The 25997-nt window shown below is 41.4% G+C and overlaps 1 protein-coding gene across 2 annotated transcripts in view; it reads right to left on the reverse strand.

The window, feature by feature from the left end:
• zbtb11 (zinc finger and BTB domain containing 11) overlaps window positions 1-15448 on the reverse strand; it is a 37038-nt gene extending 21590 nt beyond the window's left edge. Inside the window, exons 1-6 of one of the 2 annotated variants that reach the window (XM_059650242.1) lie at window positions 14890-15448; window positions 10563-10801; window positions 6987-7218; window positions 4659-5572; window positions 1536-1712; window positions 438-644 (exon numbers count right to left, since the gene is read on the reverse strand). In XM_059650242.1, coding sequence (XP_059506225.1) covers window positions 438-644; window positions 1536-1712; window positions 4659-5572; window positions 6987-7218; window positions 10563-10801; window positions 14890-15199 — 2079 coding nt within the window. In that variant the 5' untranslated portion in view covers window positions 15200-15448. The other variant, XM_059650243.1, reaches the window with a different exon arrangement.
• Between the last annotated feature and the right edge of the window lie 10549 nt (window positions 15449-25997).

Consider the following 25997-nt stretch of genomic DNA (forward strand, 5'->3'; position numbering starts at 1 on the left):
TCTGTCAACAGAACAATATTTTTTGTAATTTTGCAGCAACTCTATTAACGGTAATCAGAGATAATGATTTAATATTTTACAAATTTATTCAGTGGTAAAGCATTTAACAAACATTGTTTATTGAGAAAGATATTCAATTAGAAAAAGCCATGGTAAAACTGATCCATTCTAATTATATAAGGGAGCTCAAATCAATAGCTGGGTTTATTACTAACAAAATTGAGAATATCAGTGGCATGGTTACTTGGGCAACAATGAACATGTTAACCATCCGTAATTAAAAGTGTCCCTGGTTTTGTGTCACACACAATTCTTTTTCTCTACAACACCTGTAATGTACATGTTATAATAATTTTAATGTAGAAAAACATCTCAAGGAACTAACCATATCTGAAAAATTCTATTTAAAATACAGCTGAATCACAATGAATTCTCACCTTGCACATATGCGGCTTCACACCTGTGTGTTTAAGCATATGAAGTCGTAAATTATAGGGTTTGGGTAACGTTTTTCCACAGATATCACAGATAAACTGTCGTTTTGTCCTTCCTCCAGGACTCTCATCTATTTGCTCGTTGTTCCGTTTGTGTCGTAGAAGATGAGACAGCAAAGAGGCTTTGTAAAGGAACTCCTTCTCACAGAGCTAAACCATGGGTAAAATAATGAACTGAGATTACGGTCATTGTAAAGTCTTGAAGGGGAGTGCAAGCTTCATCATTTGCACAAATGTTACAAGTTTGTTTATTTTTGCCACCCTTTCACCTTTCCGTAATGGATTGCACCTCCAGAAAGATCAGCAATCTTTACTAGTGGACATGAAGTGTGAGAGTTGGTTCATCGTAAGAAGGCATCAGAGACAAATCCAGTCACTGACGTTAACACATATGCTCAATATGTTAAGAGAGATACACAAAGAGCTGCAGTTGCTGGGAATGAGAGTGCTGAAACAACACAGTCTGGCAGCATCTGTACAGAGAAAGGCGGAGTTAATATTTCGAGTTCAGTAATCCACAGGACTCGAAACTTTAATTTCATTTTTCTCTCTACAGATATTTCCAGACCTACTTTGTTTTTTCCAGCACAAACACTTTTAACATTTCTTAACCTAGAACAAAATCATTACAAATTAGGTCTAAAACTATGTAGATTAAGACCACGACAAGTTATGAATTCCACTGCTAAGCCATTAATAAAACCTATCCTTTAATTTTTATATTTGGAAAAACTTCCATAGGTCTTTCTCTTTCTTGCCATCTCTGAGGCAGATTTTGTGTATCAGGATACAACTTCACTAATAATTGCAAAAGAGACCTCCTTTGCAGTCCTGTCAAGATAACAATAATTAAATCAAACTGCCAGATCAATTAGAATGGGGACAGTAAAATTATTTTACAACTTTACTGAGTCTAGAATTCGATTTCTGTGTGCATATACAGATACACTACACAAAACTTAAATAACTGGCCCTACTGGAAACAAAACAATTCAGGAATATTTCACATCTTGGAATTTCTCAATTTCTCAAAATTCTTACCGGACATTTAAATTCTTTGGTTCTATTGTGGGTCATGATGTGCATCATCAAAGTATAACGTTTTGGGAATGCCTTTCCACATTCATTACATTTGTGTTCCATTTCTACATCATCTCCCTCCATTGGGGCTCGTTTTGGCTGCATTTTTCGACCTCTCTTCACCAACTTCTGGGCAACCTGCAGAAGAAATATAGTTTTTTTATGCATTTTTGGATCACGGACTAGTAAGGTCAAAAATCACACGACACCTGGTTATACTCCAACAGGTTTACTTGAAGACACAAGCCTTCGGAGTCTCACTCCTTCTTCAGGTGTCAGTGAGAGAGATAGCATCAGACACAGAATTTATAAGCAAAAGATCAAAGGGTCATAGAACTGATGCAAATATATTGAACAAACCTAAGATGGCTGTTAGATTTTTAATCAGTTAGAAAGGATTAATATGCAGGTCATTTCATAGACTTTTGAAGCACACTAATTATCTTTTCTTGAGATGACATACATTTTGTATACTGTACCTAGTACCTATTTTATTCAAGGCCAAGTGTTATCTCTGGATGATTGCTGGAAACTATTCCCAAGCCTGTGGAATACTGCTCTTAATCTCCCCAGAGATGCCTGTAACAGCAGCCAGAAAATAAATGATACTCGTTTTGCAGGGAAAAACCTCTGCTGTTTGCTTGGTGCTTCTTTGCAGCAACGTTGCTAAAACTGGAAGTCGATGACACAAATAATTTAAAATGCCACCCATTGCTAAAAATAATTCCTGAAAACAAAAATGGATCTAGCTAGCTTTCACAATGGAAGAGGAAAATTGGGTTCAGCAGGACCAATCTTTCCTTCAGGCACATGACCGGAATACATTTCAAATTCATTCCACAGAATGAACATTCAAATGGAAAATTACCAAAGACTTAATGACATTTCTTTACCAACATCATAAGACTCACCATTATAGTGTAAACAACAGTGTCAGTGTCAAAAGGCTGCAGGTAAAAACTATACCAGAATAAACACATCAACTAAGATGATATATCAATACTGCACTATCACAGGCCTTTCTGCCTACACAGGGAGATGTGAAAAATCTAGTATACTAGTTAGAAAGGTAGAGGTTTTGGGAGGTTAAGACTTAGATTAGAAGAAGACATCCAGAGGTTTGCAGGTGGAAGATTGCAGAAAAGAGGACGGCAAGTCACAGAAGCATTTGAAATTAGGAGAATTTTTTAAATTAGTTGTTGCTTAACCAGGAACTGGTATAATTCAATGAACCACAGGGAACTGATAAATAAACAAATGAGTTAAAGGCATGGATGACTGCTTCAGCACCATAAGAGCTCAGAGACATTGTTTATTTCCAGCTTCATGACATCTCAATCTTAGTGACAGCTTAGGGATGTGGTTGAAAGCTCATTTTGACATCAAGTATGATACCAGATTTGCAAAGTCTGGTTCAGCCTGTGATAATCGTCATGTGAACTCTTCTTTTTCAAAAGGTACCACAGACTTTTCTAGACACAGAAAGACAGCATCTGTGATAACATTTTACTCATTCAGTACTATTAAAATATCAGTCTAGATTACGCACTAAAATCATAGAATTCAATCTACAAGCCTCTGATTCAAGGCCAGAGTGTTGAAACAGAATCAAGCAATTAGCACACTATTTTATATTGTTACTCCAACCCTATTGAAACAATTTCTCAAAAATCAAACAATTTTGAAGCAGTTACGTAAAATATGTTGCATTATGATGATCAATCAAATGCTTCTGTTTTACAGGTTCTGCGACTTTAAATTATATCACTTGAGCAAAGGAATGAGATTATTGCCTCAGGTTCATACAAAATTGCAAAAAAGCTGGTCAAAAATATATAAAACATACTAAAATCCATTTAATGCCCTTAAACAAAAAAATGTCACATTGGGCCATTTACAGTTTACAAAGCAAATCTTTTTAGACATCTCTTAAAGCCTATATTTGAAACCGTTTGATCTTATAAAAGACTGAGATACTTGCTAAAATACAGACCAGGTTTCAAACAAATTAAAAGTGAAATATGTTGACAAACAAAACAGTCCATAGCACATTTTCCACTGCCCTTATAATCAACCACTGAATCCACACTTTAGATACTGACATCTAAGTTGAAGGAAGTACAAACAATACTTCCAGTAAAACAGTCTTACTGTTTGTTACCAGCTGTGCATCTTTGAGTTCCAATTGTAAAACGCCATCCTGTTTCTCCCATTTAAATGCCTTTTATTTATGTCACAGATTATTAAAACCCATTGTCAAAATTATTGGACTATGTGAGTAAAGCTGCTGAAACTAATGCTTTCCTCACCTGAAGTTAATTTTTGCGCTATCCTAACAAAAAGGAACTGGAAGAACAGCAAGAATCATGATTAATTTCTTTTGTTCAGCGCATGATAAGTCAAGCAAGCTGAGGCAGCCACTCACCTTCAGTTAGTAACTTTAGGGTCTTCCTGGTATGTAGCTTAGCTACTCATGAATATTTCGTAAAAGCATTGATAGAGAATCCACATCTGCTAGTTTTACTTGATAGTTTATTTTATATATGCCAATCGTGGGACTTTAGCACAGTAATTGTATATTTGGGCAAATAGTCCAGAAAATGAGTGTTCAAATGCAACCACATCAATTTGAGAACAGGTTAAGAAATCTGTTATTCTTACACTGTCTGGCTAACATGAGATTCAGGTACAGAGAATAAAGTAAAGCTAAAGCTACAAAACTTTCAAAAAGTAAATCAAAACAATAAGATAGCAGAAGATATTAATCCTGAAAACAAGAACAGAACCATGAAAACGTGACTATTTCAGACCGATGTAATAACTATTTCAGGTTTACAAGATTTATCAGGTTCTGATATAATCTCAAGATGCAGCTAACTGATTTGATTTTGTCCTGTTTATAATCAAATATACCCCAATTACTCACTGTTAAAACTTAAGTGTTAAGAATCTCAATATTGCTAAGTCCTACCTTCTCCAAAAATCAGCAAAGGAGTTTCTGCAAAATACTAAACATAACTAACAAACATGATTCTAGACTAAGATATTCCTTTTTTCCAAAACTTTGTTGTTAAAATTTCATACCTGCTGTGTCGCAGATTTTAGGTTAGTTTTTCTGGCTCGCAGCTTCTTCTCTGTACCTTTATGTAACCGAATGTATCCACCTTCAGCTAGCGTACGCTGTCGTAATCTGCTTTTATAAGTATCATCTAAAAGGCATTTAGAAGAAGAAGCAACAGCAACTTTTGTAGCTTTCTGTTTGTCATGTAATTTTGGTGGCCTACCACGCTTTCGTTTTGGCACATCTGACACATTACTACTGAGCATATCTGCAGATTCCTCCTTTACTTGACTTTCATTCTCATTTCCATTAACAGCTGGAATCTCCATCTGCGTATCAGCTGTGGGAGTTTCTGTCGCATTCTCAACTCTCGTCTCTGTACTTTCCTGCTCTGGCACACTTACACTAGACTCCATAGGTTCAGGGTGTTCATTAACATTAGCCTGGTTTTCATCATTACTGCCTCCTGCAGGGCAGTCCTGAATACCTTGACTTTGCTGAACTGATAGTTCTTCAGCTGTCTGCGTCTTTTCCGATTCATGCATTGCTACTTCATTCAAGGTCTCATCTTCCCTGCTAGGTGGAGGGCCTTCAGCAGATACAGGAATTTGTTCAGACTCCTGAAGTACCATTGTTATGGAGCCATCATCAGTGTTTTCATTAGTTTCAAGTTCCTGATGTTCTACAGTATTATCAATTGGAATCTCCACATCTTGTGTGTTGTCTCTGGAATTGAGAGTTTTCACATCTCCTTTCTGGTACACTGTAATTTTTCTTTCCTCCAGTTGCTTGTGTATATGCTCACATATCTCCAGAACTTCATGCATCAGCAGATGCCGTGCCAATGTGGCAACATCAGCCATGTGACAGAAATCAAATGCCAGGACTGATGTGTAGGCAAATTCCAACAGCGGCAAAAAACTTGTCTTATTAAACCCTGGAAGGAATTAAAAGTACAGTATTTCAAATAACATAATTATCCATTTTATAAAATCACGAGTGATCATCAGATTCAGGGACTGTAGGATAAACTAAGGGTTTGCTGCAGTGTACTAAAAGCCAAATGTTGAAACCTGATGACAACAAAATAATGAGCATCCATCTACCAAATGTGGGGAAAAAATGTTGCACGTGAGCAAGTTATGAAATCAACCTCATTCAATTTAAGATATTAAGAAAAATTGAATTTGCTTAACATAAAACGAAATGATATGTAAACCACCATGTCAAATGGGAAATAATTCTACATACACACCAATTCTAATTAAATGGCAGCTGTTAGAGCAACACGAAATATTGGTTTGATTTCAGAATTTCAGCTGTGACACTACAGAAATCGCTGCATAATAAAAAGAAAAAAAAAATCACTGACCAAGAACCAATATGGCTTCTTCAACATTTTGCTAGTGATGTGAGATTAAGTTGCCTGACCTCTATATCATATATTGTGCATATGTAACAGTACAACATGGAAATAAAAATGAAGCATATAATTCAAATCTCAAAGAGCTCTGCTTGACTATGGCAGTTATGCAATTAAACTACAAAGCATCACTATTCATCTTTAAAATCAAATGATCATCAAATTCTTTCAGGTACTGCAGAATAGAGTACTGTAAGAGGAGAGTTTCACTGATGTCTACTACAAGCGAAATCCAGAAACTAGAGGACAAAAATACTAATGAGCAGGAATCCACCAGAGGCGTAAAACATTGCACGTAGACAAATTATCGAAAGAACCATACTTTTATTCCCAAGAAAAGTTAAATATAAGTTACATTAAATATAAAAATTATACAAAAATATGGAATTCATCACTTCTCCTCTGCCAAACTTTGCAATAGGTAGCCAAGGGATGATTGAAGCAAAGGCTGGTTCAGTCTACAAATGAATAGCTGAGCTGTCATTGGGGTTATCTGGATGGAGCACAAGATGGTGATCAGCCTCCATTAAATCATTCTGCACCTGGGTCATCTGGAGATGTTAACATCTTCAGGATAGAAAGGTAACCAAGATAGGTCAAACAAAAGGGAGCAATGATGAAGTTAAAGAAAAGAACGTTCTTTAATTACAGTTTGACACTTGCCTCATTAACTAATACACTAAAGTTAATACTGACCATGGTTAATAAGTAATTAACAAGTGTCTAATACTTCAGCTAGGACGAAACAAGCACTTATTGCTCAGCAAAAGTGAAACTCTTTTATAACCTAGTGATTTGTTTCATGCCATTAAGTTAGGTTTACCTTCATTCCTTAGCAAATGTGGAACCACTTAATGTTGTACTGATAATAAACACTTCAATTTATAGTTATAATTGTAACTTACAAAATTATTCAATTATTTCATACCTGAAAGGTCAACAACAGCTTCATGACTGGAGACTGCCCCTTTTTCGATAAAGAGTTCTCGAAAATATTCACTGCTTGCTGCGAGAACGGACTTATGTGCTTTGTACTCCTCTCCCTCAATCAGCAGGGTGACATCACAGAATTGGTTCAACAGTCTTTGAACGTTCAATTGCTCTAGCACTACTTGACAGTGCTTTTCAGATTCCTGTTTTACAAGTCCCTTGCTATCCACCTGAATAAATTGATTAATTTATACATTTCAAAACATGTATTACAACAATTTAAGTGAATCAATAGCTCACTAGTTATCATCCACTTGAAGAACACAATGCCATCTTTGATTATCATCCATCTGGCTCCATTACATGTCTTTAATATGATGAATGGATTCAGTTGGACAGATATAGAGAAGATATTTTCACTTGTGATGGAATATAAAACTGGGAAATAGAAGTATAATTTTGTAACTAACAAATTCAATTACAAATTTAGAAGTTTCTTTACTAATTGAGGGGAGAATAGGGAAAACCGAGACAAATTGCGTAGACATTGCTAACAGAATGCTATTAAGTAAGTGGGGGAAGGGAGTAGAGTAAATGCTGTTAAGTTACATAAATTGAAGTGAAGGTAGTCTGTATGGAACATAAATGCCAGCACAGCCTGAATAGCATTCTTCCACATCATAACAGTTTGTGAAACAACTCAATGCAATGCTAAGAGATAGAGATGAACAGAATTTAAAGTATATGTTGCAGACCGGAATAAAACAACAAAGAGCAGGAATGCCGAAATACAAGAGATTGCCTCATCAACAACCTGTGTATGCTCATCATGATTCAGAACCCTGAGCAAAAGCATATATGAAAATATTAGGCACTATTTTCATTAAGATTTAACTCAGTTATGGGCTGATGACATCGGATGAAAAATAAGACCTAAAAAGGTGGGAAAAGATGGCGAAAAGCAAAGTTGTTATCCATCAATCAGTAAAAATATTGTAAATTGTGTGTTGGTCATAACCACTAATTCACAAAAGATGAACATGTCCAGATAATGAGCTGGTCATACACAGCATATCATATATGGACACTGTGATAAGTTTTTTTTTTTACTAGGCATGATGGGGACTTTGGAACAGTAAGCCAAGCATGGCAACTCAAAACACAGTTTCCCTAGTTAGCCTGTTTCGTTTGTAAATGCTTTAGATTATTTGAGATATCTCAGGTTTAACAAATAAACTTCACACAAATAGATGAACTTGTAAATATTTTGTTTCTGGGCCTTCATTGAACTTGCATAAAGGAAGCTCGGCAAAGGGATCTTGTGGTCGAAAGCCAAGTTATATAAATTACGAAAACACTAGATAAATTTCTGGTGTTTGCAGAAATACTTTATGCTGTGTGAGTCAGCAAAGGAGCACGATTATGTTAGTATTACATATAGATCAAGAATAACGAAAGGGAAGGAAAAAAATGGTCTCAACTCCTTGGAAATCTCTCAATGTGGATATGAAGAAAACAACTATGCTCTACGTGGAGAATATAGTAAATAAATTCAATAAGATTGTGTTTAAGATTCTGCTAACACATTTCAGCTGCAGCAATTCTTCCCTTCCTGCCCTCAACCTCTTAACTTGAGCCGGAAGGAAGAGACACTTTGTTGAAATTTTCCTGCCCACGCTGATTGCTGATCTAATATTTGGTCAGACTTGCAAATGAAGAAAAGTCTTTGGAATATGGACAAAACCATACGTCAAGGAAACACTATTTCCAGGAAAATAGGAGTGGAATACAAGAACACAAGATAGAAGTAATAGATGACTATATGGCTTATCAAACTTGCTTATCTTTGAACACAATCATGGCTTATTTGGGCCTCAACTACATTTTCTAATCCATTTTACATATCGATTGATTTCCTGAAAGATCACAAAATTTGTCTGTCCCAATCTTAGATGTAGTGAACAACTGTGCACTTGCCCTCCAGAATTCCAAAAATTCACAACCCTTTCAATACTAAACAATTGTCATCTTATCCTGAGATTAACTTCCTGTGTTCTAAATTTCCCAGCAGAAACAAATTCTCGGTCTCTACTCTTGAAGAATCTTGTATATTTCAAGAGCTTGCCTCTCATTTAAACTCCAGGGAAAATACTCGATCACTCAACATAAAATAACTTCCTCATCCCATGGAGTAATTCAGTAAGCCTTTTCTATATCATTCCTTATTATTGTACCATTGCAATGAAGATCAATATGCCACTTGCCTTCTTATTTGCTTGTTAACTAGCCTACATGTGTATCCAAACCCATAGCAATTAAAAAAAATTTTAAGCCGTATTATGATCAATGTGAAAAATCATATTATACTCCATCTGGCATTATGTCACAAATAATGTCCACATCTAGCTTTGTATGGTCAGCAAATGTAGGTGCATTATTTTGTCTCTATCATTAATACACACTGTAAATCATCACAGCCACAGCACTAATACTTGTCGCACTCTTCTAGTAAAGTCTGCTAAATTAAGAATGTCAGATTCATGCCCATTATTTGCTTCCTGTCTGTTAAGTAATTCTCTATCTACTATGATACATTACTTTGAACTCCATGAGTTGTTATGTTGCCTAATGAAATGCAGTTATACCACTTCTAGTGTTCCCACAGGGCGGACATTGAGAGCCTTTTTCTTTGGATGGTGATGGCGAGCACGAGGGGACATAGCTTTAAATTGAGGGGTGACAGATATAAGACAGATGTCAGAGGTAGGTTCTTTACTCGGAAGACAGATGTCAGAGGTAGGTTCTTTACTCGGACAGTTAGGGTGTGGAATGCCCCAGCTGAAACAGTAGTAGACTCACCAACTTTAAGGGCATTTAAATGGACATTGGATAAACATATGGAAGATAATGGAATACTGTAGGTTAGATGGGCTTCAAATTGGTTTCACAGGTCGGCGCAACATCGAGGGCCGAAGGGCCTGTACCGCGCTGTAACGTTCTATGTTCTCAAATTCTCAAACAATACTCAACTCGCTCAAATCTACATCCCTTTTGTAAAACTATGTTATATTTTGTCACATCATACAATAAGAGGATAGAAAAAGGGAAACAATAGGAAATTGGGTTTAAGAAAGAAAACTCTAAATGCATTGTTACTATAGAGTATTTGTACACTTTCTATTTTAATTAACACCTTGGGTAAGATCTTGTTCAATACAGAGTGGAGCTGGAGGAACACAGCAGGTCAGGCAGGACGCTGAAGAAGGGCATAAACCCGAAACATCGACTTTCCTGCTCCTCTGAGACTGCCTGACCTGCTGTGTTCCTCCAGCTCCACACTGTATTGACTCTAACTCCCGTATCTCTGGTAGGATCTTTGTGATTTGACACTGCAAATAAATCAAGCATACATAGCAGTTTTTCTTAACATCAACAGCACGTTTGATCCTTTCTGATTCTTATCGTGAACAGTTCAGGGGAATCACCTTCCTGTATTGTCATTTCATTATCTTCACAGTAATAGTTACTAAAGGATGCTTAAAACGGATAAGTTTTCTATTAAAGCAGTACTTACAAATACCAATTCTTGCTTTGAGATGTTTTTTTTTCTGGTAGGCCTTGGAGGAGCACCCGATCTTCCCTCAGAATTACTTAAATCATCGTCGGTTTCATTGCTATCCTCCACTACTGGAGTATCTATTCCCAACTGCTCCAGAATTTCCATCGTATCGGCAGATACTGACTTGTTCCGATCGACCTTCTCCTTGCATTGAATGCATTCCCTGATGTAGTCTTTCACTTGCTTAAATATACCTGAAAATAAGACCCAAGTTAAAATTAATAAAAACAAAAGTAATGATTCACTGACAACTTGTCTCTAAAAGGCAGATTTAATTTGAAATACGTTTAAAAATTGAATAAAGAACAGATTCAATTGGGTTAGCACAACCTAACTTCTCAAAGCTCCTTCAACTTACTGTCATAATGACAATGAGAAATTTTTAGCACAGCTTTCTTTAACTGCTCGATAACTAAAAAAAAGTAATGTGATTTCAAAATATTTCAGACTGTAAATTACACTATATGGGACTTTGGAACTTCCGTAACCTAATCACAATTATAAAAAAATATTCCTTTTCCATCTCAAATCCCAGGAAACAATGGTGTGGTGGTAGTAATGTCATTAGAATAGGAATCAAGAGTGTTTCAGCACATAAACTGAGGCAGAAAGGAGCTGAGCACATTGTTAAATTGGTGGTTGTGTGGACACCTGGTTAGGAGTTAATCTCAGAATCAAATATGACAACAAGGTTGTCGGCAATTTGGTTCAACCAAAGACAGTCACCAGGAATAGATACGGCATTGATGAGATAACAGAGCTGGACTTGAGATCAAAGATAATGGCTTTAGTCTTTCCAATTTTTGAAGAAAATTGCTGCTCAACCAGTACTGAATCTCAAAGTATTGGCAAATTAAGATTCAGCAGAGGAGTCAGAAAAATCAAAAGGGAGAGCTTGGTATTGTCTGTGTACTTGAGGAAGCAGCAGTCACATGAAAAATAAAAGTGAACCAAGTATAGACCCTTGTAGAAGTGGAATGAGCAAAAAATAAAAACGTTTTAGAATTTTTGTGACAAGGAATTGTACGATTACAACATTTTTAATGATTTATTACAAATGAAAATTGTCCTCCGCTGCTTCACATAGACAGAATTATTAGACTTCAGGTGGGCAGAAACAGCAGTTTCCCCATTTATTAACAGAAAGATTTTAGAACAATGCACTTGTATCAAACCACCAAAGCGATCTCAGCACATCAACATTCATCACTTAGTCCATGCCACACAGGGTGAAATGCATGCTAACAAAAGAACATGGCCCTGGGTTAATGGGAACTGCAGATGCTGGAGAATCCAAGATAACAAAGTAGATGAAGGGTCTAGGCCCAAAACGTCAGCTTTTGTGCTCCTGAGATGCTGCTTGGCCTGCTGTGTACATCCAGCTACACACTTTGTTATCAAAGAACATGACCCTGTCTGGATTATCCACATGTGAAGCAAAGGGCTGCAACAGTGCTTCTCAAACTATTTTCCAGTGCAATATCATTTAAATAACCACATTTTCCAAGGCCAATGAGGGAAAGAAATGATAATAATCATTTCAAAACCAATAATACCCACTTCCCATTAAATAATATACATTTTTAACTTGTTCACAAGATGTGGACACCAATAGCTAGGATTTATTGCCCAATCTTCATTGCCTAGAGAACTGCCAGCCACACTGATGTGGGTCTGGAGTCATAGGCAAGCCAAATTTCTTCTCAAAAGAAGAACATTCACAGCTTTTTCAAACAATCCAAATCATCAAAGTCCTTCATCAACTGTAAATAATCCTGGGCAGATCTTTTTCTGCACCCTCTAAAATGGCTTCACATCTCTCAAGTTGGGTGCCCAGAACTGGACAATATGCCAGAGATAATGGGAACTGCAGATGCTGGAGAATTCCAAGATAATAAAATGTGAGGCTGGATGAACACAGCAGGCCAAGCAGCATCTCAGGAGCACAAAAGCTGACGTTTCGGGCCTAGACCCTTCATCAGAGAGGGGGATGGGGAGAGGGAACTGGAATAAATAGGGAGAGAGGGGGAGGCGGACCGAAGATGGAGAGTAAAGAAGATAGGTGGAGAGGTAGGGAGGGGATAGGTCAGTCCAGGGAAGACGGACAGGTCAAGGAGGTGGGATGAGGTTAGTAGGTAGCTGGGGGTGCAGCTTGGGGTGGGAGGAAGGGATGGGTGAGAGGAAGAACCGGTTAGGGAGGCAGAGACAGGTTGGACTGGTTTTGGGATGCAGTGGGTCGGGGGGGGGGGGGGGGAGAGAAGAGCTGGGCTGGTTGTGTGGTGCAGTGGGGGGAGGGGACGAACTGGGCTGGTTTAGGGATGCAGTAGGGGAAGGGGAGATTTTGAAACTGGTGAAGTCCACATTGATACCATATGGCTACACTTGTCCCCACACCTCCTCCCTCACCCCCATCCCAGGCCCCAAGATGACATTCCACATTAAGCAGAGATTCACCTGCACATCTGCCAATGTGGTATACTGCATCCACTGTACCCGGTGCGGCTTCCTCTACATTGGGGAAACCAAGCGGAGGCTTGGGGACCGCTTTGCAGAACACCCCCGCTCAGTTCGCAACAAACAACTGCACCTCCCAGTCGCAAACCATTTCCACTCCCCCTCCCATTCTCTAGATGACATGTCCATCATGGGCCTCCTGCACTGCCACAATGATGCCACCCGAAGGTTGCAGGAACAGCAACTCATATTCCACCTGGGAACCCTGCAGCCATATGGTATCAATGTGGACTTCACCAGTTTCAAAATCTCCCCTTCCCCTACTGCATCCCTAAACCAGCCCAGTTCGTCCCCCCCTCCCCCCACTGCACCACACAACCAGCCCAGCTCTTCCCCCCCACCCACTGCATCCCAAAACCAGTCCAACCTGTCTCTGCCTCCCTAACCGGTTCTTCCTCTCACCCATCCCTTCCTCCCACCCCAAGCCGCACCCCCAGCTACCTACTAACCTCATCCCACCTCCTTGACCTGTCCGTCTTCCCTGGACTGACCTATCCCCTCCCTACCTCCCCACCTACACTCTCTCCACCTATCTTCTTTACTCTTCGGTCCGCCTCCCCCTCTCTCCCTATTTATTCCAGTTCCCTCTCCGATGAAGGGTCTAGGCCCGAAACGTCAGCTTTTGTGCTCCTGAGATGCTGCTTGGCCCGCTGTGTTCATCCAGTCTCACATTTTATTATCTTGGACAATATGCCAGTTCAGGCTGAACAGTATTTTATAAGGATTCACTATAATTTGCCTGATTTTGAACTCCATACCTTTAATCATAAAACCCAAATGTTGTCTGCATGATGAATCTGTTTTTCAACCTTCCCTGACACCTTTGACGAACACAGTTTTGCTCACTCTCATCCCTGTTCTACGATGATCTATGCTCGGCTCATTTTCAACATAAATTATGAAAAATGTTGATCCTACAAGAATTAATCTCTAGGAAACTCATTCCATTTTGAAAGACAACAGTTCATAACTACTGTCTCCTGTCAGTTGATGAATGGAAGGATGGAGGAAACAGAGCCTTTAGGCAAGGGATTGCAGATGGCGTCAAATGAAAGAAAACATTCTATTACCTTTGCACCCTAGGATAACCCTAGAACAGTCAATAACTAAACTAGTATTTTATCACGTGAGAACTGGGACGGTGGTAGAGCAAATAAGACGGAGCTTGGACTGCTTTTTTGTCTTGCAATCCTTATGTTTCAAGCAGACTGACGAGCAAATTTTAGAGTCGTCAACATTAAAACAGTGCTATAAATACAGGAAATCGAATGATCAAATCTGATCTGATATTTTAAAAAAGGATATTTAAACATTTTTTAAAAAAAACAAATTAGCAACCTACACGCCGACGATTCCAATGTATTAGAAGAAAATTTATTAAAGGAGGTTTGTGCAGAAACACAATGGAAGTGAGATGATTTTACAAAATTAAAATGTCGGCAACTCAGGCGGTAACATTGAAAAGAATAATTTGAATCTTACATAAATGTTTTAATCCTGCTCAATAAGGGTCGGGGAAAACAAAAGGCTCGTTACCTTTGGGGAGAGGGATTTCGGCTGGATGGATGGGGGAGCGGGTGGCCGGGTTCTCATCAGCACTCGCTAGCCCACTGCTTGATTAATGAGCGTGTCCTCTTCTGCTCTTCCTGCTCTCCCCGCCCCTAAGTGTCCCTGACTGCAGCTTCCCCACTGCCCCCCGCCCCAGCTCAGGGGAGGACGCGCGGTGCCGGCTACAGGGCCTGGGCTCATCCCTCGCAAAGTCGCTCACCTCTCCACCAGTAGTTCTGGGAGATGTTCTTCCAGGTCTGCTCCCGGGTCAAGTGGAAGCCCTTGGCGCTCTGGTGGAAGGAGGCGATCAGCTCCCGCCGGCTCTTGGCCTCCAGCACCACCTCCAGCTCGTCGAACTCGTCGCGGTCCTTGCGCTTCTTCTGGTAGTACAGGGTCCCTCGCCGCACCACGTAGCAGGCGGCAGCCTTGCGGATCTTCCTCTTGACGTTGCCCTCGGTCCCCGGCGCATAAGGTTCCTTCTCGTTGGTCAGGTAGCGGATAATGGCTTTGTAACTCTCCTCGTTCGACATGTCACACAGCCACCCTCCCCGCTGTGGCTACCAGCCGAGGCCTCGCTGGGGCGGTCGACAGGGGCTAAAGTGAAACAAAGAGGAAACCAAAACAGCAGGAGGCTTGTTTTTCTGACAAGGAAGTTCTTTCCAGTGTTGCTTTTATTTTTTTTTAATTCGGATGTTGTGAAGTGGCTCGGTTTCGGACGCACGGAGCGGGAAAGGTTTCCTCGGATTGACAAAATGGCTGCTGCACAACCGGAGATGACATCAGGCCGTGACCTACGCGCCGGATGTACTTTTTCCGTCTCCCGGTGACTGCTCATGTGTGTTCCATTCGCTCGGAGTTGAGTGCCCGACTCAGTTGACCGGATGGCTGGTTTGCAGTGCGCGGTGATGCCAGCAGCACGGCTTCAATTTCCGCACTGGCTGCGGTTACCACTGAAGGTTCCTCCTTCGTCCCTGAGGTGTGGAGACGGCCACGTTGAAGCACCACCAGTCGACAGTCTCTAACGAGACCACAGCGGGCCAGGCAGCATCAGAACAGCGGGAAAGTCGACGTTTCTGACCTGCTCCCCTGAGGATGCCCAGGCTTCAGTGCTCCTTCAGCTGCACACCGTGTCAACTGACTTCAGCATCTGTAGTTCCTGCTTCGGACGAACAGTCCCTCTGGGACAACGAAGACTTTATTTTTACCCCTCCCTGTACGCTCGAGAATTGTACCTGTGACTCTGTCTTATCTCTCCCTGTCAGGATGTTGCCCAGGCTGAAGAGTTTGACTTGTGCACAGAGATCAGATAGAAGCGGATGAAACTAAAAGAACTGTAGCTCCTGGAGATGTAAAACAAAAACAGAAATTGCTAGAGAAGCTCAGCAGGTCTGACAGCATCTGTGGGGGAAAAGCAGAGTTAACGCGCCAAACTTCTCTCCATAGATGATGCCCGCCCTGCCAGATTTTTCCAGTAATTTCTGCTTTTGCTTTGGATAGAATGTATATATTTTCCTTGGAGCAGAGGTGGTTGGGGGAAAAGGTAATGATTGAGGTATTCAAAATTATGAGCGACATAGGTTTGATAGGGAAGAAACTTTTCCCTTTAGCAGAAGAATTAATGACTAGGGCATAGATTTAAGGAAGAGGCAAGAGGATGTAAAGAATTCTTTTTCACGTGGAGTGGTGCAAATCTGGAACTTACTGCCTGCAAATTCATTGAAGGCAGAAATCCTCATAACTCTTAAGTATTTAGATGTGCATTTGCAATACCAAGGAGCACGAGGCTACGGACCAAGTAATGGAAAACAGAATCAGGTGATTGTTTTTGACCAGCACAGACTTAATGTGACAAAAGGGCAGTACGATGGCTGAGTGGTTAGCATAGCTGCCTCACAACACCAGGGACCTAGGTTTCATTCCACCCTTGGGCAACTGGATTAACAATGCTAAATTGCCTGTTGCATTCAAGGATGTGTAGAATAGGTGGGTGTGTTTGGGTGGGATGCTCTGGGTCGGTGTGGACTTGTTGGACTGAAAGGCCTGTTTCCACACGCTAGGGATTCTACGATTCTAAAAAGGCCTTTTAGATCTTTATGGCTCCATATGCCGTAATGGATCAATACAGTTAAACTTGTTGCTTTTGATAGTGAGGGAAAACAGAGTACAAATCACCACCTATTTGCAGGTTAGGGAGGCAGGGAAAAGCTGGGCCGTTTTGGGATGCAGTAGGGGGAAAAGGAGATTTTGAAGCTTGTGAAGCCCACATTGATACCATTGGACCTCCCAAGTGGAATATGAAGTGCTGTTCCTGCAACCTTGGGGTGGCATCGTTGTGGCACTGCAGGAGTCCCAGGATGGACATGTCATCCAAAGGAGTGGGGGGGGTGTGGGTTGAAATGGTTTGCGACTGGGAGATGCAGTTGTTTGTTGCGAACTGAGTGTAGATGTTCCGCAGAGCGGTCCCCAAGCCTCCGCTTGGTTTCCCCGCTGTAGAGGAGGCCACAACAAGAACAGCGGATACAGTATACCACATGAGCAAATGTGCAGGTGAACATCTGCTTGATGTGGAAGGTCTTCTTGAGGGTGAGGGGGGAGGTGTAGGGGCAGGTGTGGCACTTCTGCAGTTGCAGGGAAAAGTGGCAGGTGTGGTGGGGCTGGAGGGGAGCGTGGAGTGGACAAGGGACTCCCAGAGAGAGTGCTTACTCCGGAAAGCAGATAAGGGTGGGGAGGGAAAAATGTCTTTGGTGGTGGGGTCGGATTGCAGATGGCAGAAGTGTTGGAGGATGATACGTGAGGACGAGGCGGATTCTGTTTTGGTTGTTATTGCGAGGGGCGGTTTGAGGGATGAGTTGTGGGAAGCGTGGGAGACACTGTTGAGGGCATTCTCGACGAATGGTGGGGGCAGGGGTGGTTGCAATCCTTGAAAAACAAGGACATGAGATGTTCGGGAGTGGAATGCCTTACCCTGGGAGCAGATGGGGCGGAGGCGAAGGCGAAGGAATCAGGAATAGGGGATCGCATTTTTGCAGGAAGGTAGGTGGGAGGTGTAGTGTTCTAGGTAGCTGTGGGAGTCGATGGGCATGAAATGGATATCAGTTTGCAGGTGGTTGCCCGAGATGGTCCAGGTGAACTGAAGGTTGGGTTGGAAGGTGTTGGTGAAGTGGATGAACTGTTTGAGCTCCTCCTGGGAGCAAGAGATGGTGTTGATACAGTTATCAATGTAACAGAGGAAGAGGTGGGGTTTAGGGGCAGTGGAGCTGTGGAACAATCCCTCTTCCATATAACCTACAAAGAAGCAGGCATGGCTTGGGCCCAAGCAGGTACCTGTGGCCACCCCTTTGTCTGTCAGAAGTGGGAGGAATTGAAAGAGAAGTTGAGGGTGAAGACGAGTTTGGCTAAGTGGATGAGGGTGTCAGTGGAGGAGGACTGGTCAGGCATGTGGGACAGGAAGAAGCAGAGGGCCTTTAGTCCATCCGCATGAGGAATGTAGGTGTATAGGGACTGGATGTCCATGGTAAAGATGAGGTGTTGGGAACCAGGGAATTGGAAGTTTTGGAGGAGGTGGAGGGCACGGGTGGTGTCATGGACGTAGGTAGGGAGTTCCTGAACCAAGGGGGAGAAAATAGAGTTGAGAGAGGTGGAGATAAGTTCAGTGGGGCAGGAGCAGGCAGAGACAATGGGTTGACCAGGACAGTCAGGTTTGTGGATTTTGAGGAGATAGAAGTGGGCAGTGTGGGGTTGGGGAATGATAAGGTTGGATGCCGTGGGTGGGAGGTCGTGGATGGTTTGGTGGTCAGAGGTGTGGTCATGATCAAGGGGGCAGTAGGTGGTGGTGTCAGAGTTGGCGTCTGGCCTCAGTGATTTGGAGTCAGTGTGCCATATGGCAACTGCGCTCCCATGTCCCTGTCTCCCTAACCTGTCCTTTCTCCCACCTATCCCTTGTTCCACTTCAAGCCTCACCCCGACCACCTACCTACTAGCCTCATCCTGCCCTTGACCTCGCGTCCTCTGTGGACTGACCTATCCCCTCCCTCACTTCCCACCTACACTCATCTTTACTGGCTCCATCCCTGACTATCTTCTCCTCGAACCTTCTTCTATCCGCCTCCCCCTATTTATTTCAGGACACACCGCCCCCCCTAATTTCTGATGAAGGGCCTAGGTCCGAAACGTCAGCTTTCCTGCTCCTCTGATGCTGCTTGGCCTGATGTGTTCATCCAGCTCTACACCTTGTTATTTCAGATTCTCCAGCATCTGCAGTTCCTACTATCTCTTTCCATTCATTGACTCCATTTACACAGTTCATTGCCACAGAAAGGCTGCCAACATCAAAGACCCATCCCACCTAGGTAATGACCTCCTACAACCTCTTGTGTCAGGCAGGTGAGAGAAACTTGAACATATGCATCAGCAGGTTCAGGAACAACTTCTTCCTGGCCATTATGAGACTGATGAATGGATTGTCTAGCTTCAAATAATGCTGATCTACTAGTGTTGATCTCACCTAGCGCACACCCTGTGCAGTGTAACCTGTATGCTTAAGTTTTTTCTTAAAACAACCTTTTTGATCTGTTTATCCTTGCTTACTATGATCTGCCTGTAGTGCTCATAAACAAAGCTTTTCACTGTGCTCCGGTACATGTGACAATCAGTCTTGATGGGATTCTTCAACGTCCATCATGAGTGGCTCAGCAGCACCACTACTGACTGAGCTGGTTGAGTCCTAAAGGATATGGTTGCTCGACCCTGCAGAAGGAGCCATCGAGGGGGGAAAAAAAAATACACTTGACCTTATCCTCACCCATTTGCCTGCTGCAGCTGCATCTTTCCAGTGTAGTGTTGGTAAACGTGACCATCGCACAATACTCGGAGACAAGGTCCCACTTTCACATTGACGTTACCCTGAATTCTGTTGTGTGGCACCACCATTGGTAAAATGGGATAGGTCTTGGACAGATTTAGTAACTCAAGACATGGCAATTGAGATACTGTGGACCATCAGCCACAGCAAAACTGCAATCCTACCACAACCAGCAACCTCATGGTAAGGCATATACATCATTTTATAACCACCATAAAGTTAGGGTACCAACCTTGGTTCAAGAAAAGGGGTGGGGGGGGTGGGGGGGGTGGTGGTAAGGATGGCGTATCAGGAACAGGATTGCACATATTTAAAGATGAGGTGAAGCTCCAACATTGGACTATTTGTGTGTGTGTGTCAAAACAGCAGAAGCAGCAAGAGTCAGAGCTAAGTGATTCCACAACTGATGGATCAGATCTAAAGCTCTGCAGTCCTGCCATATCTTGTCATGAACAATTAAAACAACTCACTAGAAAAGGAGACTGCACAAATATCCACGTCAACATTTATAGAGGAATCCAGCACATCAGTGCTAATGATAGGGCTAAAAGCTAACTCTCGAGGTCCAGTATCACTGCGATACTTCAACGTGATGTCAAAAAAACAGCTCAAAATGAGATATTGCAAAAGCTTGACAACATCGTAGCAATGGTACCAAAGATTTGTGCCACACAACTACACCCATAGCCAAGCTGTTCTAGTAAGGATATAACATTGGTACATTCCTGACAATGTGGAAAATTAACTAGGTATATCATAGAATCCCTAAGTGTGGAAACAGGCCTTTCGGCCCAACAATTCCATACCAATCCTTGGAGCATCCCAACCAGACCCATCCTCCTGTAACCCACCTAATCTACTCACCCCTGAATACTACAGGCAATTTAACATGGCCAGTGCACCTAATCTGCACATCTTTGGACTGTGGGAGGAAACCCGAGCACCCGGAGGAAACCTACGCAGACATTGGGAGAACGTGCAAACTCCACACAGACAGGTGCCCGAGGGTGGAATCAAACGCAGGTCCCTGGTACTGAGGCTGCAGGGCTAGCCACAGAGCAACCAAGCCGCCAATGGCATGTCTTGTACATTAGACACAGGACTAATCTACCCTAGCCTATTACCATCTATCATATTTCTCTTGATCATCAGTAATGGAACTTGTTATCAACATTGCTATCAATCAACACCTGTTTAGCAATAAATTGATCACTGATGCTTAGATCATGTTCTGTCTGAGCTACTCAGCTCCTCACCTTATTACAGCCTTGGTTCAAACATGGACAAAGGAGCTGAACTACAGAGGCGAAGTGACTGACTTTACCAAGTATAGCATCAAACAGCAAAAACTAGAGTCAACGGGAGTCAAGAGGAAAATGTTGCCTGAAGTCGTACATTGTACAATGGAGATGATTGTGGACATTAGATGTCAGTCACCTCTGCTCCAGAAGATCACTACAGGAGTTTCTCAAGGTAGATTTCTTTTAAAAATCAACCTGTTGAGACAGTTTTGACACACCTCTGGGAGGTGTGATTTGAACACACATTAGAGGTAAAGATAGTAGTGCCGTGCCACAAGAGTCCTTTGAGATCCTCATGGTGATGTCCACGGCAAAACTATCTTCGGTTGCTTGATGATTAATACTCCCTTCATCATAAAGTCAAAAATTGAGGTGTTCATTAATGATTGCATGATATTCATTGATTGCTCAGATATTGAAGCACACCATGTTCAAATGCAACAAGACCTGGACAACATCCAGGCTCGGGCTGACAAATGACAAGCAATGTTCATGCCATTACCAGTGCCAAGCATTGACCATTTTGAAAAGGAGGCATCCTTAGCTATTACCCCTTGACATTCATTTGCTGAATCTCCCACGACTAAACATCCTGGAGGTCACCAGCAACCAGAAACTGAACTGGACTAGCCATATAAATACTGCAGCTATAAAGAGGAGGCTGGGAATCATGCAACAGTTAACTCACCTCCTGACTTTTCAAATCCTGTCTCGTTTACAAGTCAGGAGTGTGATGGAATACTCCTCATGCCTGGATAAATGCAACTCCAACAACACTCAAGAAGCTTGATACCATTCAGGACAAAAGCAACTCACCCGTTTGGTACCATAGCCACAAATGTAGAACATTCACTAAAACTCAGAAGCAGGACTGTGTATCATCTACAAGACACAGCAGAAATTCACCAAGCATCCCTCGACAGCATCTTCGAAACCAAGTAATTCAAGAATGCAGCTTATCACTACCTTCTCAAGGGCAATGAGGGAGATGTAATAAATGCAGAGCCAGCCAGTGCAACCCACATCCCATGATGATTTATTTTAAAATGTCAAGATAATTTCCTGGAAGAATACATCATGGCATCAACCAGGAAGAAGGGATCTTAAATCTTAATAAAAACCAAAAAAAAAACTTGATGCTGTAAATCAGGAACAAAAACAAAAGTTGCTGGAAAAGCTCAGCAGTTCTGGCAGCATCTGTGAAGGAATAAACAAAGTTAACCTTTCAAATTCAGTGACCCTTCTTCAGAACTGACGGTGGTTGGGAAAACGTCAGTTTACATGCAGAAAAAAAGGTGGGGGGGATGGGTTAGGGAGTAAGTGGTAGGATAGAGCCAAAATTGGATTTTAAATCTTGTTTCGTGAAATCGAACAGAATTAATAAAATATTCTCACAGTAAGGAATCCTCTGGGAAAGAGTAACCATTTAAATCAAGAGTGGTGTACAAATGTTTGAAAGTGAAGTAGTAAAATTTAAAAAAAAATTACATACAAGGGAAGTTGACTCAGGCACATTGGGAAATTGCAACTGGGGAAAGGTAATAAATGCTGAACCAGCCAGTGCAGCTCACATCCCAGGAATGATTTTTTAAAAAACAGTTCAAGTTAATTTCCTAGAAGAATGTGTCACGGAATCACCCAGGGAGAAAGATTTTAGATCTTAAAATTGTGAAATGGAACAGGTTTAATTAATAATGTCACAGTAAGAAATCTTCAGGAAAGAGTCCAGTTCTGGTCGCCCTATTATAGGAAAGATGTGGATGCTTTGGAGAGGGTTCAGAGGAGGTTTACCAGGATGCTGCCTGGACTGGAGGGCTTATCTTATGAAGAGAGGTTGACTGAGCTCGGACTTTTTTCATTGGAGAAAAGGAAGAGGAGAGGGGACCTAATTGAGGTATACAAGATAATGAGAGGCATAGATAGAGTTGATAGCCAGAGACTATTTCCCAGGGCAGAAATGGCTAACACGAGGGGTCATAGTTTTAAGCTGGTTGGAGGAAAGTATAGAGGGGATGTCAGAGGCGGGTTCTTTACACAGAGAGTTGTAAGAGCATGGAATGCGTTGCCAGCAGCAGTTGTGGAAGCAAGGTCATCGGGGACATTTAAGAGATTGCTGGACATACATATGGTCACAGAAATTTGAGGGTGCATACATGAGGAGCGATGGTTGGCACAACATTGTGGGCTGAAGGGCCTGTTCTGTGCTGTACTGTTCTATGTTCTAGTAACCATTTAATACAAGCGTGATATACATATGCTTGAAACTGGAGTATTGAAATAAAAAAAACCATTACATACAGGAGGAAAGTTGACTCAGTCAGATTGGAAAGTAAAAGGTATGATGACCTTAAAATATACAAGAAAAACAGTTTAAAGTTATATAATTTATCTGTGACTAACTGAAAAGGTTACTAATATTAATAGATTAGTTAAAGTTTATACTGTTTTGAGATGACTTGTAAACATGAGGCTCAGGAGAGTATTTTTCTCCTTTTTGCTATCTGAAATAGTAACAAGCAAATAAAACAAAAAAGGCTTTTACAAGTATGTATAAAAGGAAACAAGTAGCAAAAGTTTTTTTAAAAGGTTGAGAGGCAAGAAATTATTGGGAAAAAGCAAAGATTTTAAATAAATATTTGTCTGCCTTCATTTTGGAAGACAAAACAAAAGCATGCCAAAGTTGTGAGGAAGTATCTAACAAGAGTGAGCAACATAATGCATAGTACTAAAAATGCACCAAAAGGAATTAAACAGACAATAACCATCATTCTTCTGGGGTTATTGGACCACACACACTAGAATTCTAAAAGTGATAGGTAGAAAAATACTGGATGCACTGGTTGAGATCTTCTCAAACTCTAGATTATGGCACGTTTAGAGCACAGTGCAAATGTAACATATTATTCAAGAAAGGGAGGAGTGAAAAAGCAGGATTACCCCAAGCCTTTTAGGTGGACACAAATAAGGAAAATGTCAGAATCTATCATTAAGGAAGTGTTAACAGGTCACTTAGAAAATCCTAAACCATATTTTAATAAACAAGGCAGTTGTTAGAGTACTAAAGGTAAATGAAGATGAAATCACAAGCAAATAACCGTGAACTAATTGCACAATTAGGCAGGCTCAAAACTTCAAACAGCTAAATCTCAAAGGCCTACATAATTAGGCAGAGCCAATGTGGTTAATGAAAACTAAGTGTGTTTGATAAATTTATTAGGGTTGGAGGATAGTAGAGTGGCGGTAGATTTGGTTTTTCATGACATTTGATAAATCCACTGAATAGTTGTTGATGTCATTGCACTCAACACATTAATTGTTCTCTGCACAGACCTGCTGAATTTCCCAGCAATTTCCATTTGTTTGTTTTGATCTCCAGCATCTACAATAATTTTGTAGTATTGTGTAGCTTGTCTCCACACCTCACTTGCTCTTGAAACAGAGGTTTGGACATTAATGCATTGTTCCATTAGGTGAGATTAAGTAGATGGGGGCATGTAATCTGAAATTAGAACATAGAACATAGAACATAGAACAGTACAGCACAGAACAGGCCCTTCAGCCCACAATGTTGTGCCGACCATTGATCCTCATGGATGCACCCTCAAATTTCTGTGACCATATGCATGTCCAGCAGTCTCTTAAATGACCCCAATGACCTTGCTTCCACAACTGCTGCTGGCAACGCATTCCATGCTCTCACAACTCTCTGCGTAAAGAACCTGCCTCTGACATCCCCTCTATACTTTCCACCAACCAGCTTAAAACTATGACCCCTCGTGCTAGCCATTTCTGCCCTGGGAAATAGTCTCTGGCTATCGACTCTATCTATGCCTCTCATTATCTTGTATACCTCAATTAGGTCCCCTCTCCTCCTCCTTTTCTCCAATGAAAAGAGACCGAGCTCAGTCAACCTCTCTTCATAAGATAAGCCCTCCAGTCCAGGCAGCATCCTGGTAAACCTCCTCTGAACCCTCTCCAAAGCATCCACATCTTTCCTATAATAGGGCGCCCAGAACTGGACGCAGTATTCCAAGTGCGGTCTAACCAAAGTTTTATAGAGCTGCAACAAGATCTCACGACTCTTAAACTCAATCCCCCTGTTAATGAAAGCCAAAACACCATATGCTTTCTTAACAACCCTGTCCACTTGGGTGGCCATTTTAAGGGATCTATGTATCTGCACACCAAGATCCCTCTGTTCCTCCACGCTGCCAAGAATCCTATCCTTAATCCTGTACTCAGCTTTCAAATTCGACCTTCCAAAATGCATCACCTCGCATTTATCCAGGTTGAACTCCATCTGCCACCTCTCAGCCCATCTCTGCATCCTGTCAATGTCCCGCTGCAGCCTACAACAGCCCTCTACACTGTCAACGACACCTCCGACCTTTGTGTCGTCTGCAAACTTGCTGACCCATCCTTCAATTCCCTCGTCCAAGTCATTAATAAAAATTACAAACAGTAGAGGCCCAAGGACAGAGCCCTGTGGAACCCCACTCACCACTGACTTCCAGGCAGAATATTTTCCTTCTACTACCACTCGCTGTCTTCTGTTGGCCAGCCAATTCTGTATCCAAGCAGCTAAGTTCCCCTGTATCCCATTCCTCCTGACCTTCTGAATGAGCCTTCCATGGGGAACCTTCTAATGATTCTCATTAGAAACATTTAAAGGCACTGAAAATCTTAATTTAAGAATAAAAAAAATCAGAAATCTTGACAATGTGGGTGTTGCAAGAACATTTCTGCTGGCTGGAGAATATTGAATTTGCAGACATAATCACAGAACAAGGGATTTTAACATTTAGGAGTGAAGCATGGAGAAATTTCTAAAGAGGGTTATGAATCTGGAATTAAGTGTACTATAAATGCTTAGTAATTGAGAATATTCAGAGTTGACCTAAACACTTCAAATGCTCTGAAAGTGAAAAGGGGATCAGATATGCAAGTAGAATTGAGATAAAAGGATCCACAGTGAATTGTTAAACGGCCATATATGTAATAGTTGGTGGTTCAAGAAAAATTCAAAGGAATAATGCAGAAGCTACATTCAGTCAGTAATTTTTAAACTTTTTATGAAAATCTATTCCAGTGATGTGGCAAGGTCTGAACCCTGTTTCAGGGGTAGAAAAGAGGAGAGATGAGAATGGAACCAAAACAGTTGCTGGA

This window comes from Stegostoma tigrinum, chromosome 12 (genome assembly GCF_030684315.1).
Source record: "Stegostoma tigrinum isolate sSteTig4 chromosome 12, sSteTig4.hap1, whole genome shotgun sequence".
In the NCBI taxonomy this organism is placed as follows: domain Eukaryota; kingdom Metazoa; phylum Chordata; class Chondrichthyes; order Orectolobiformes; family Stegostomatidae; genus Stegostoma; species Stegostoma tigrinum.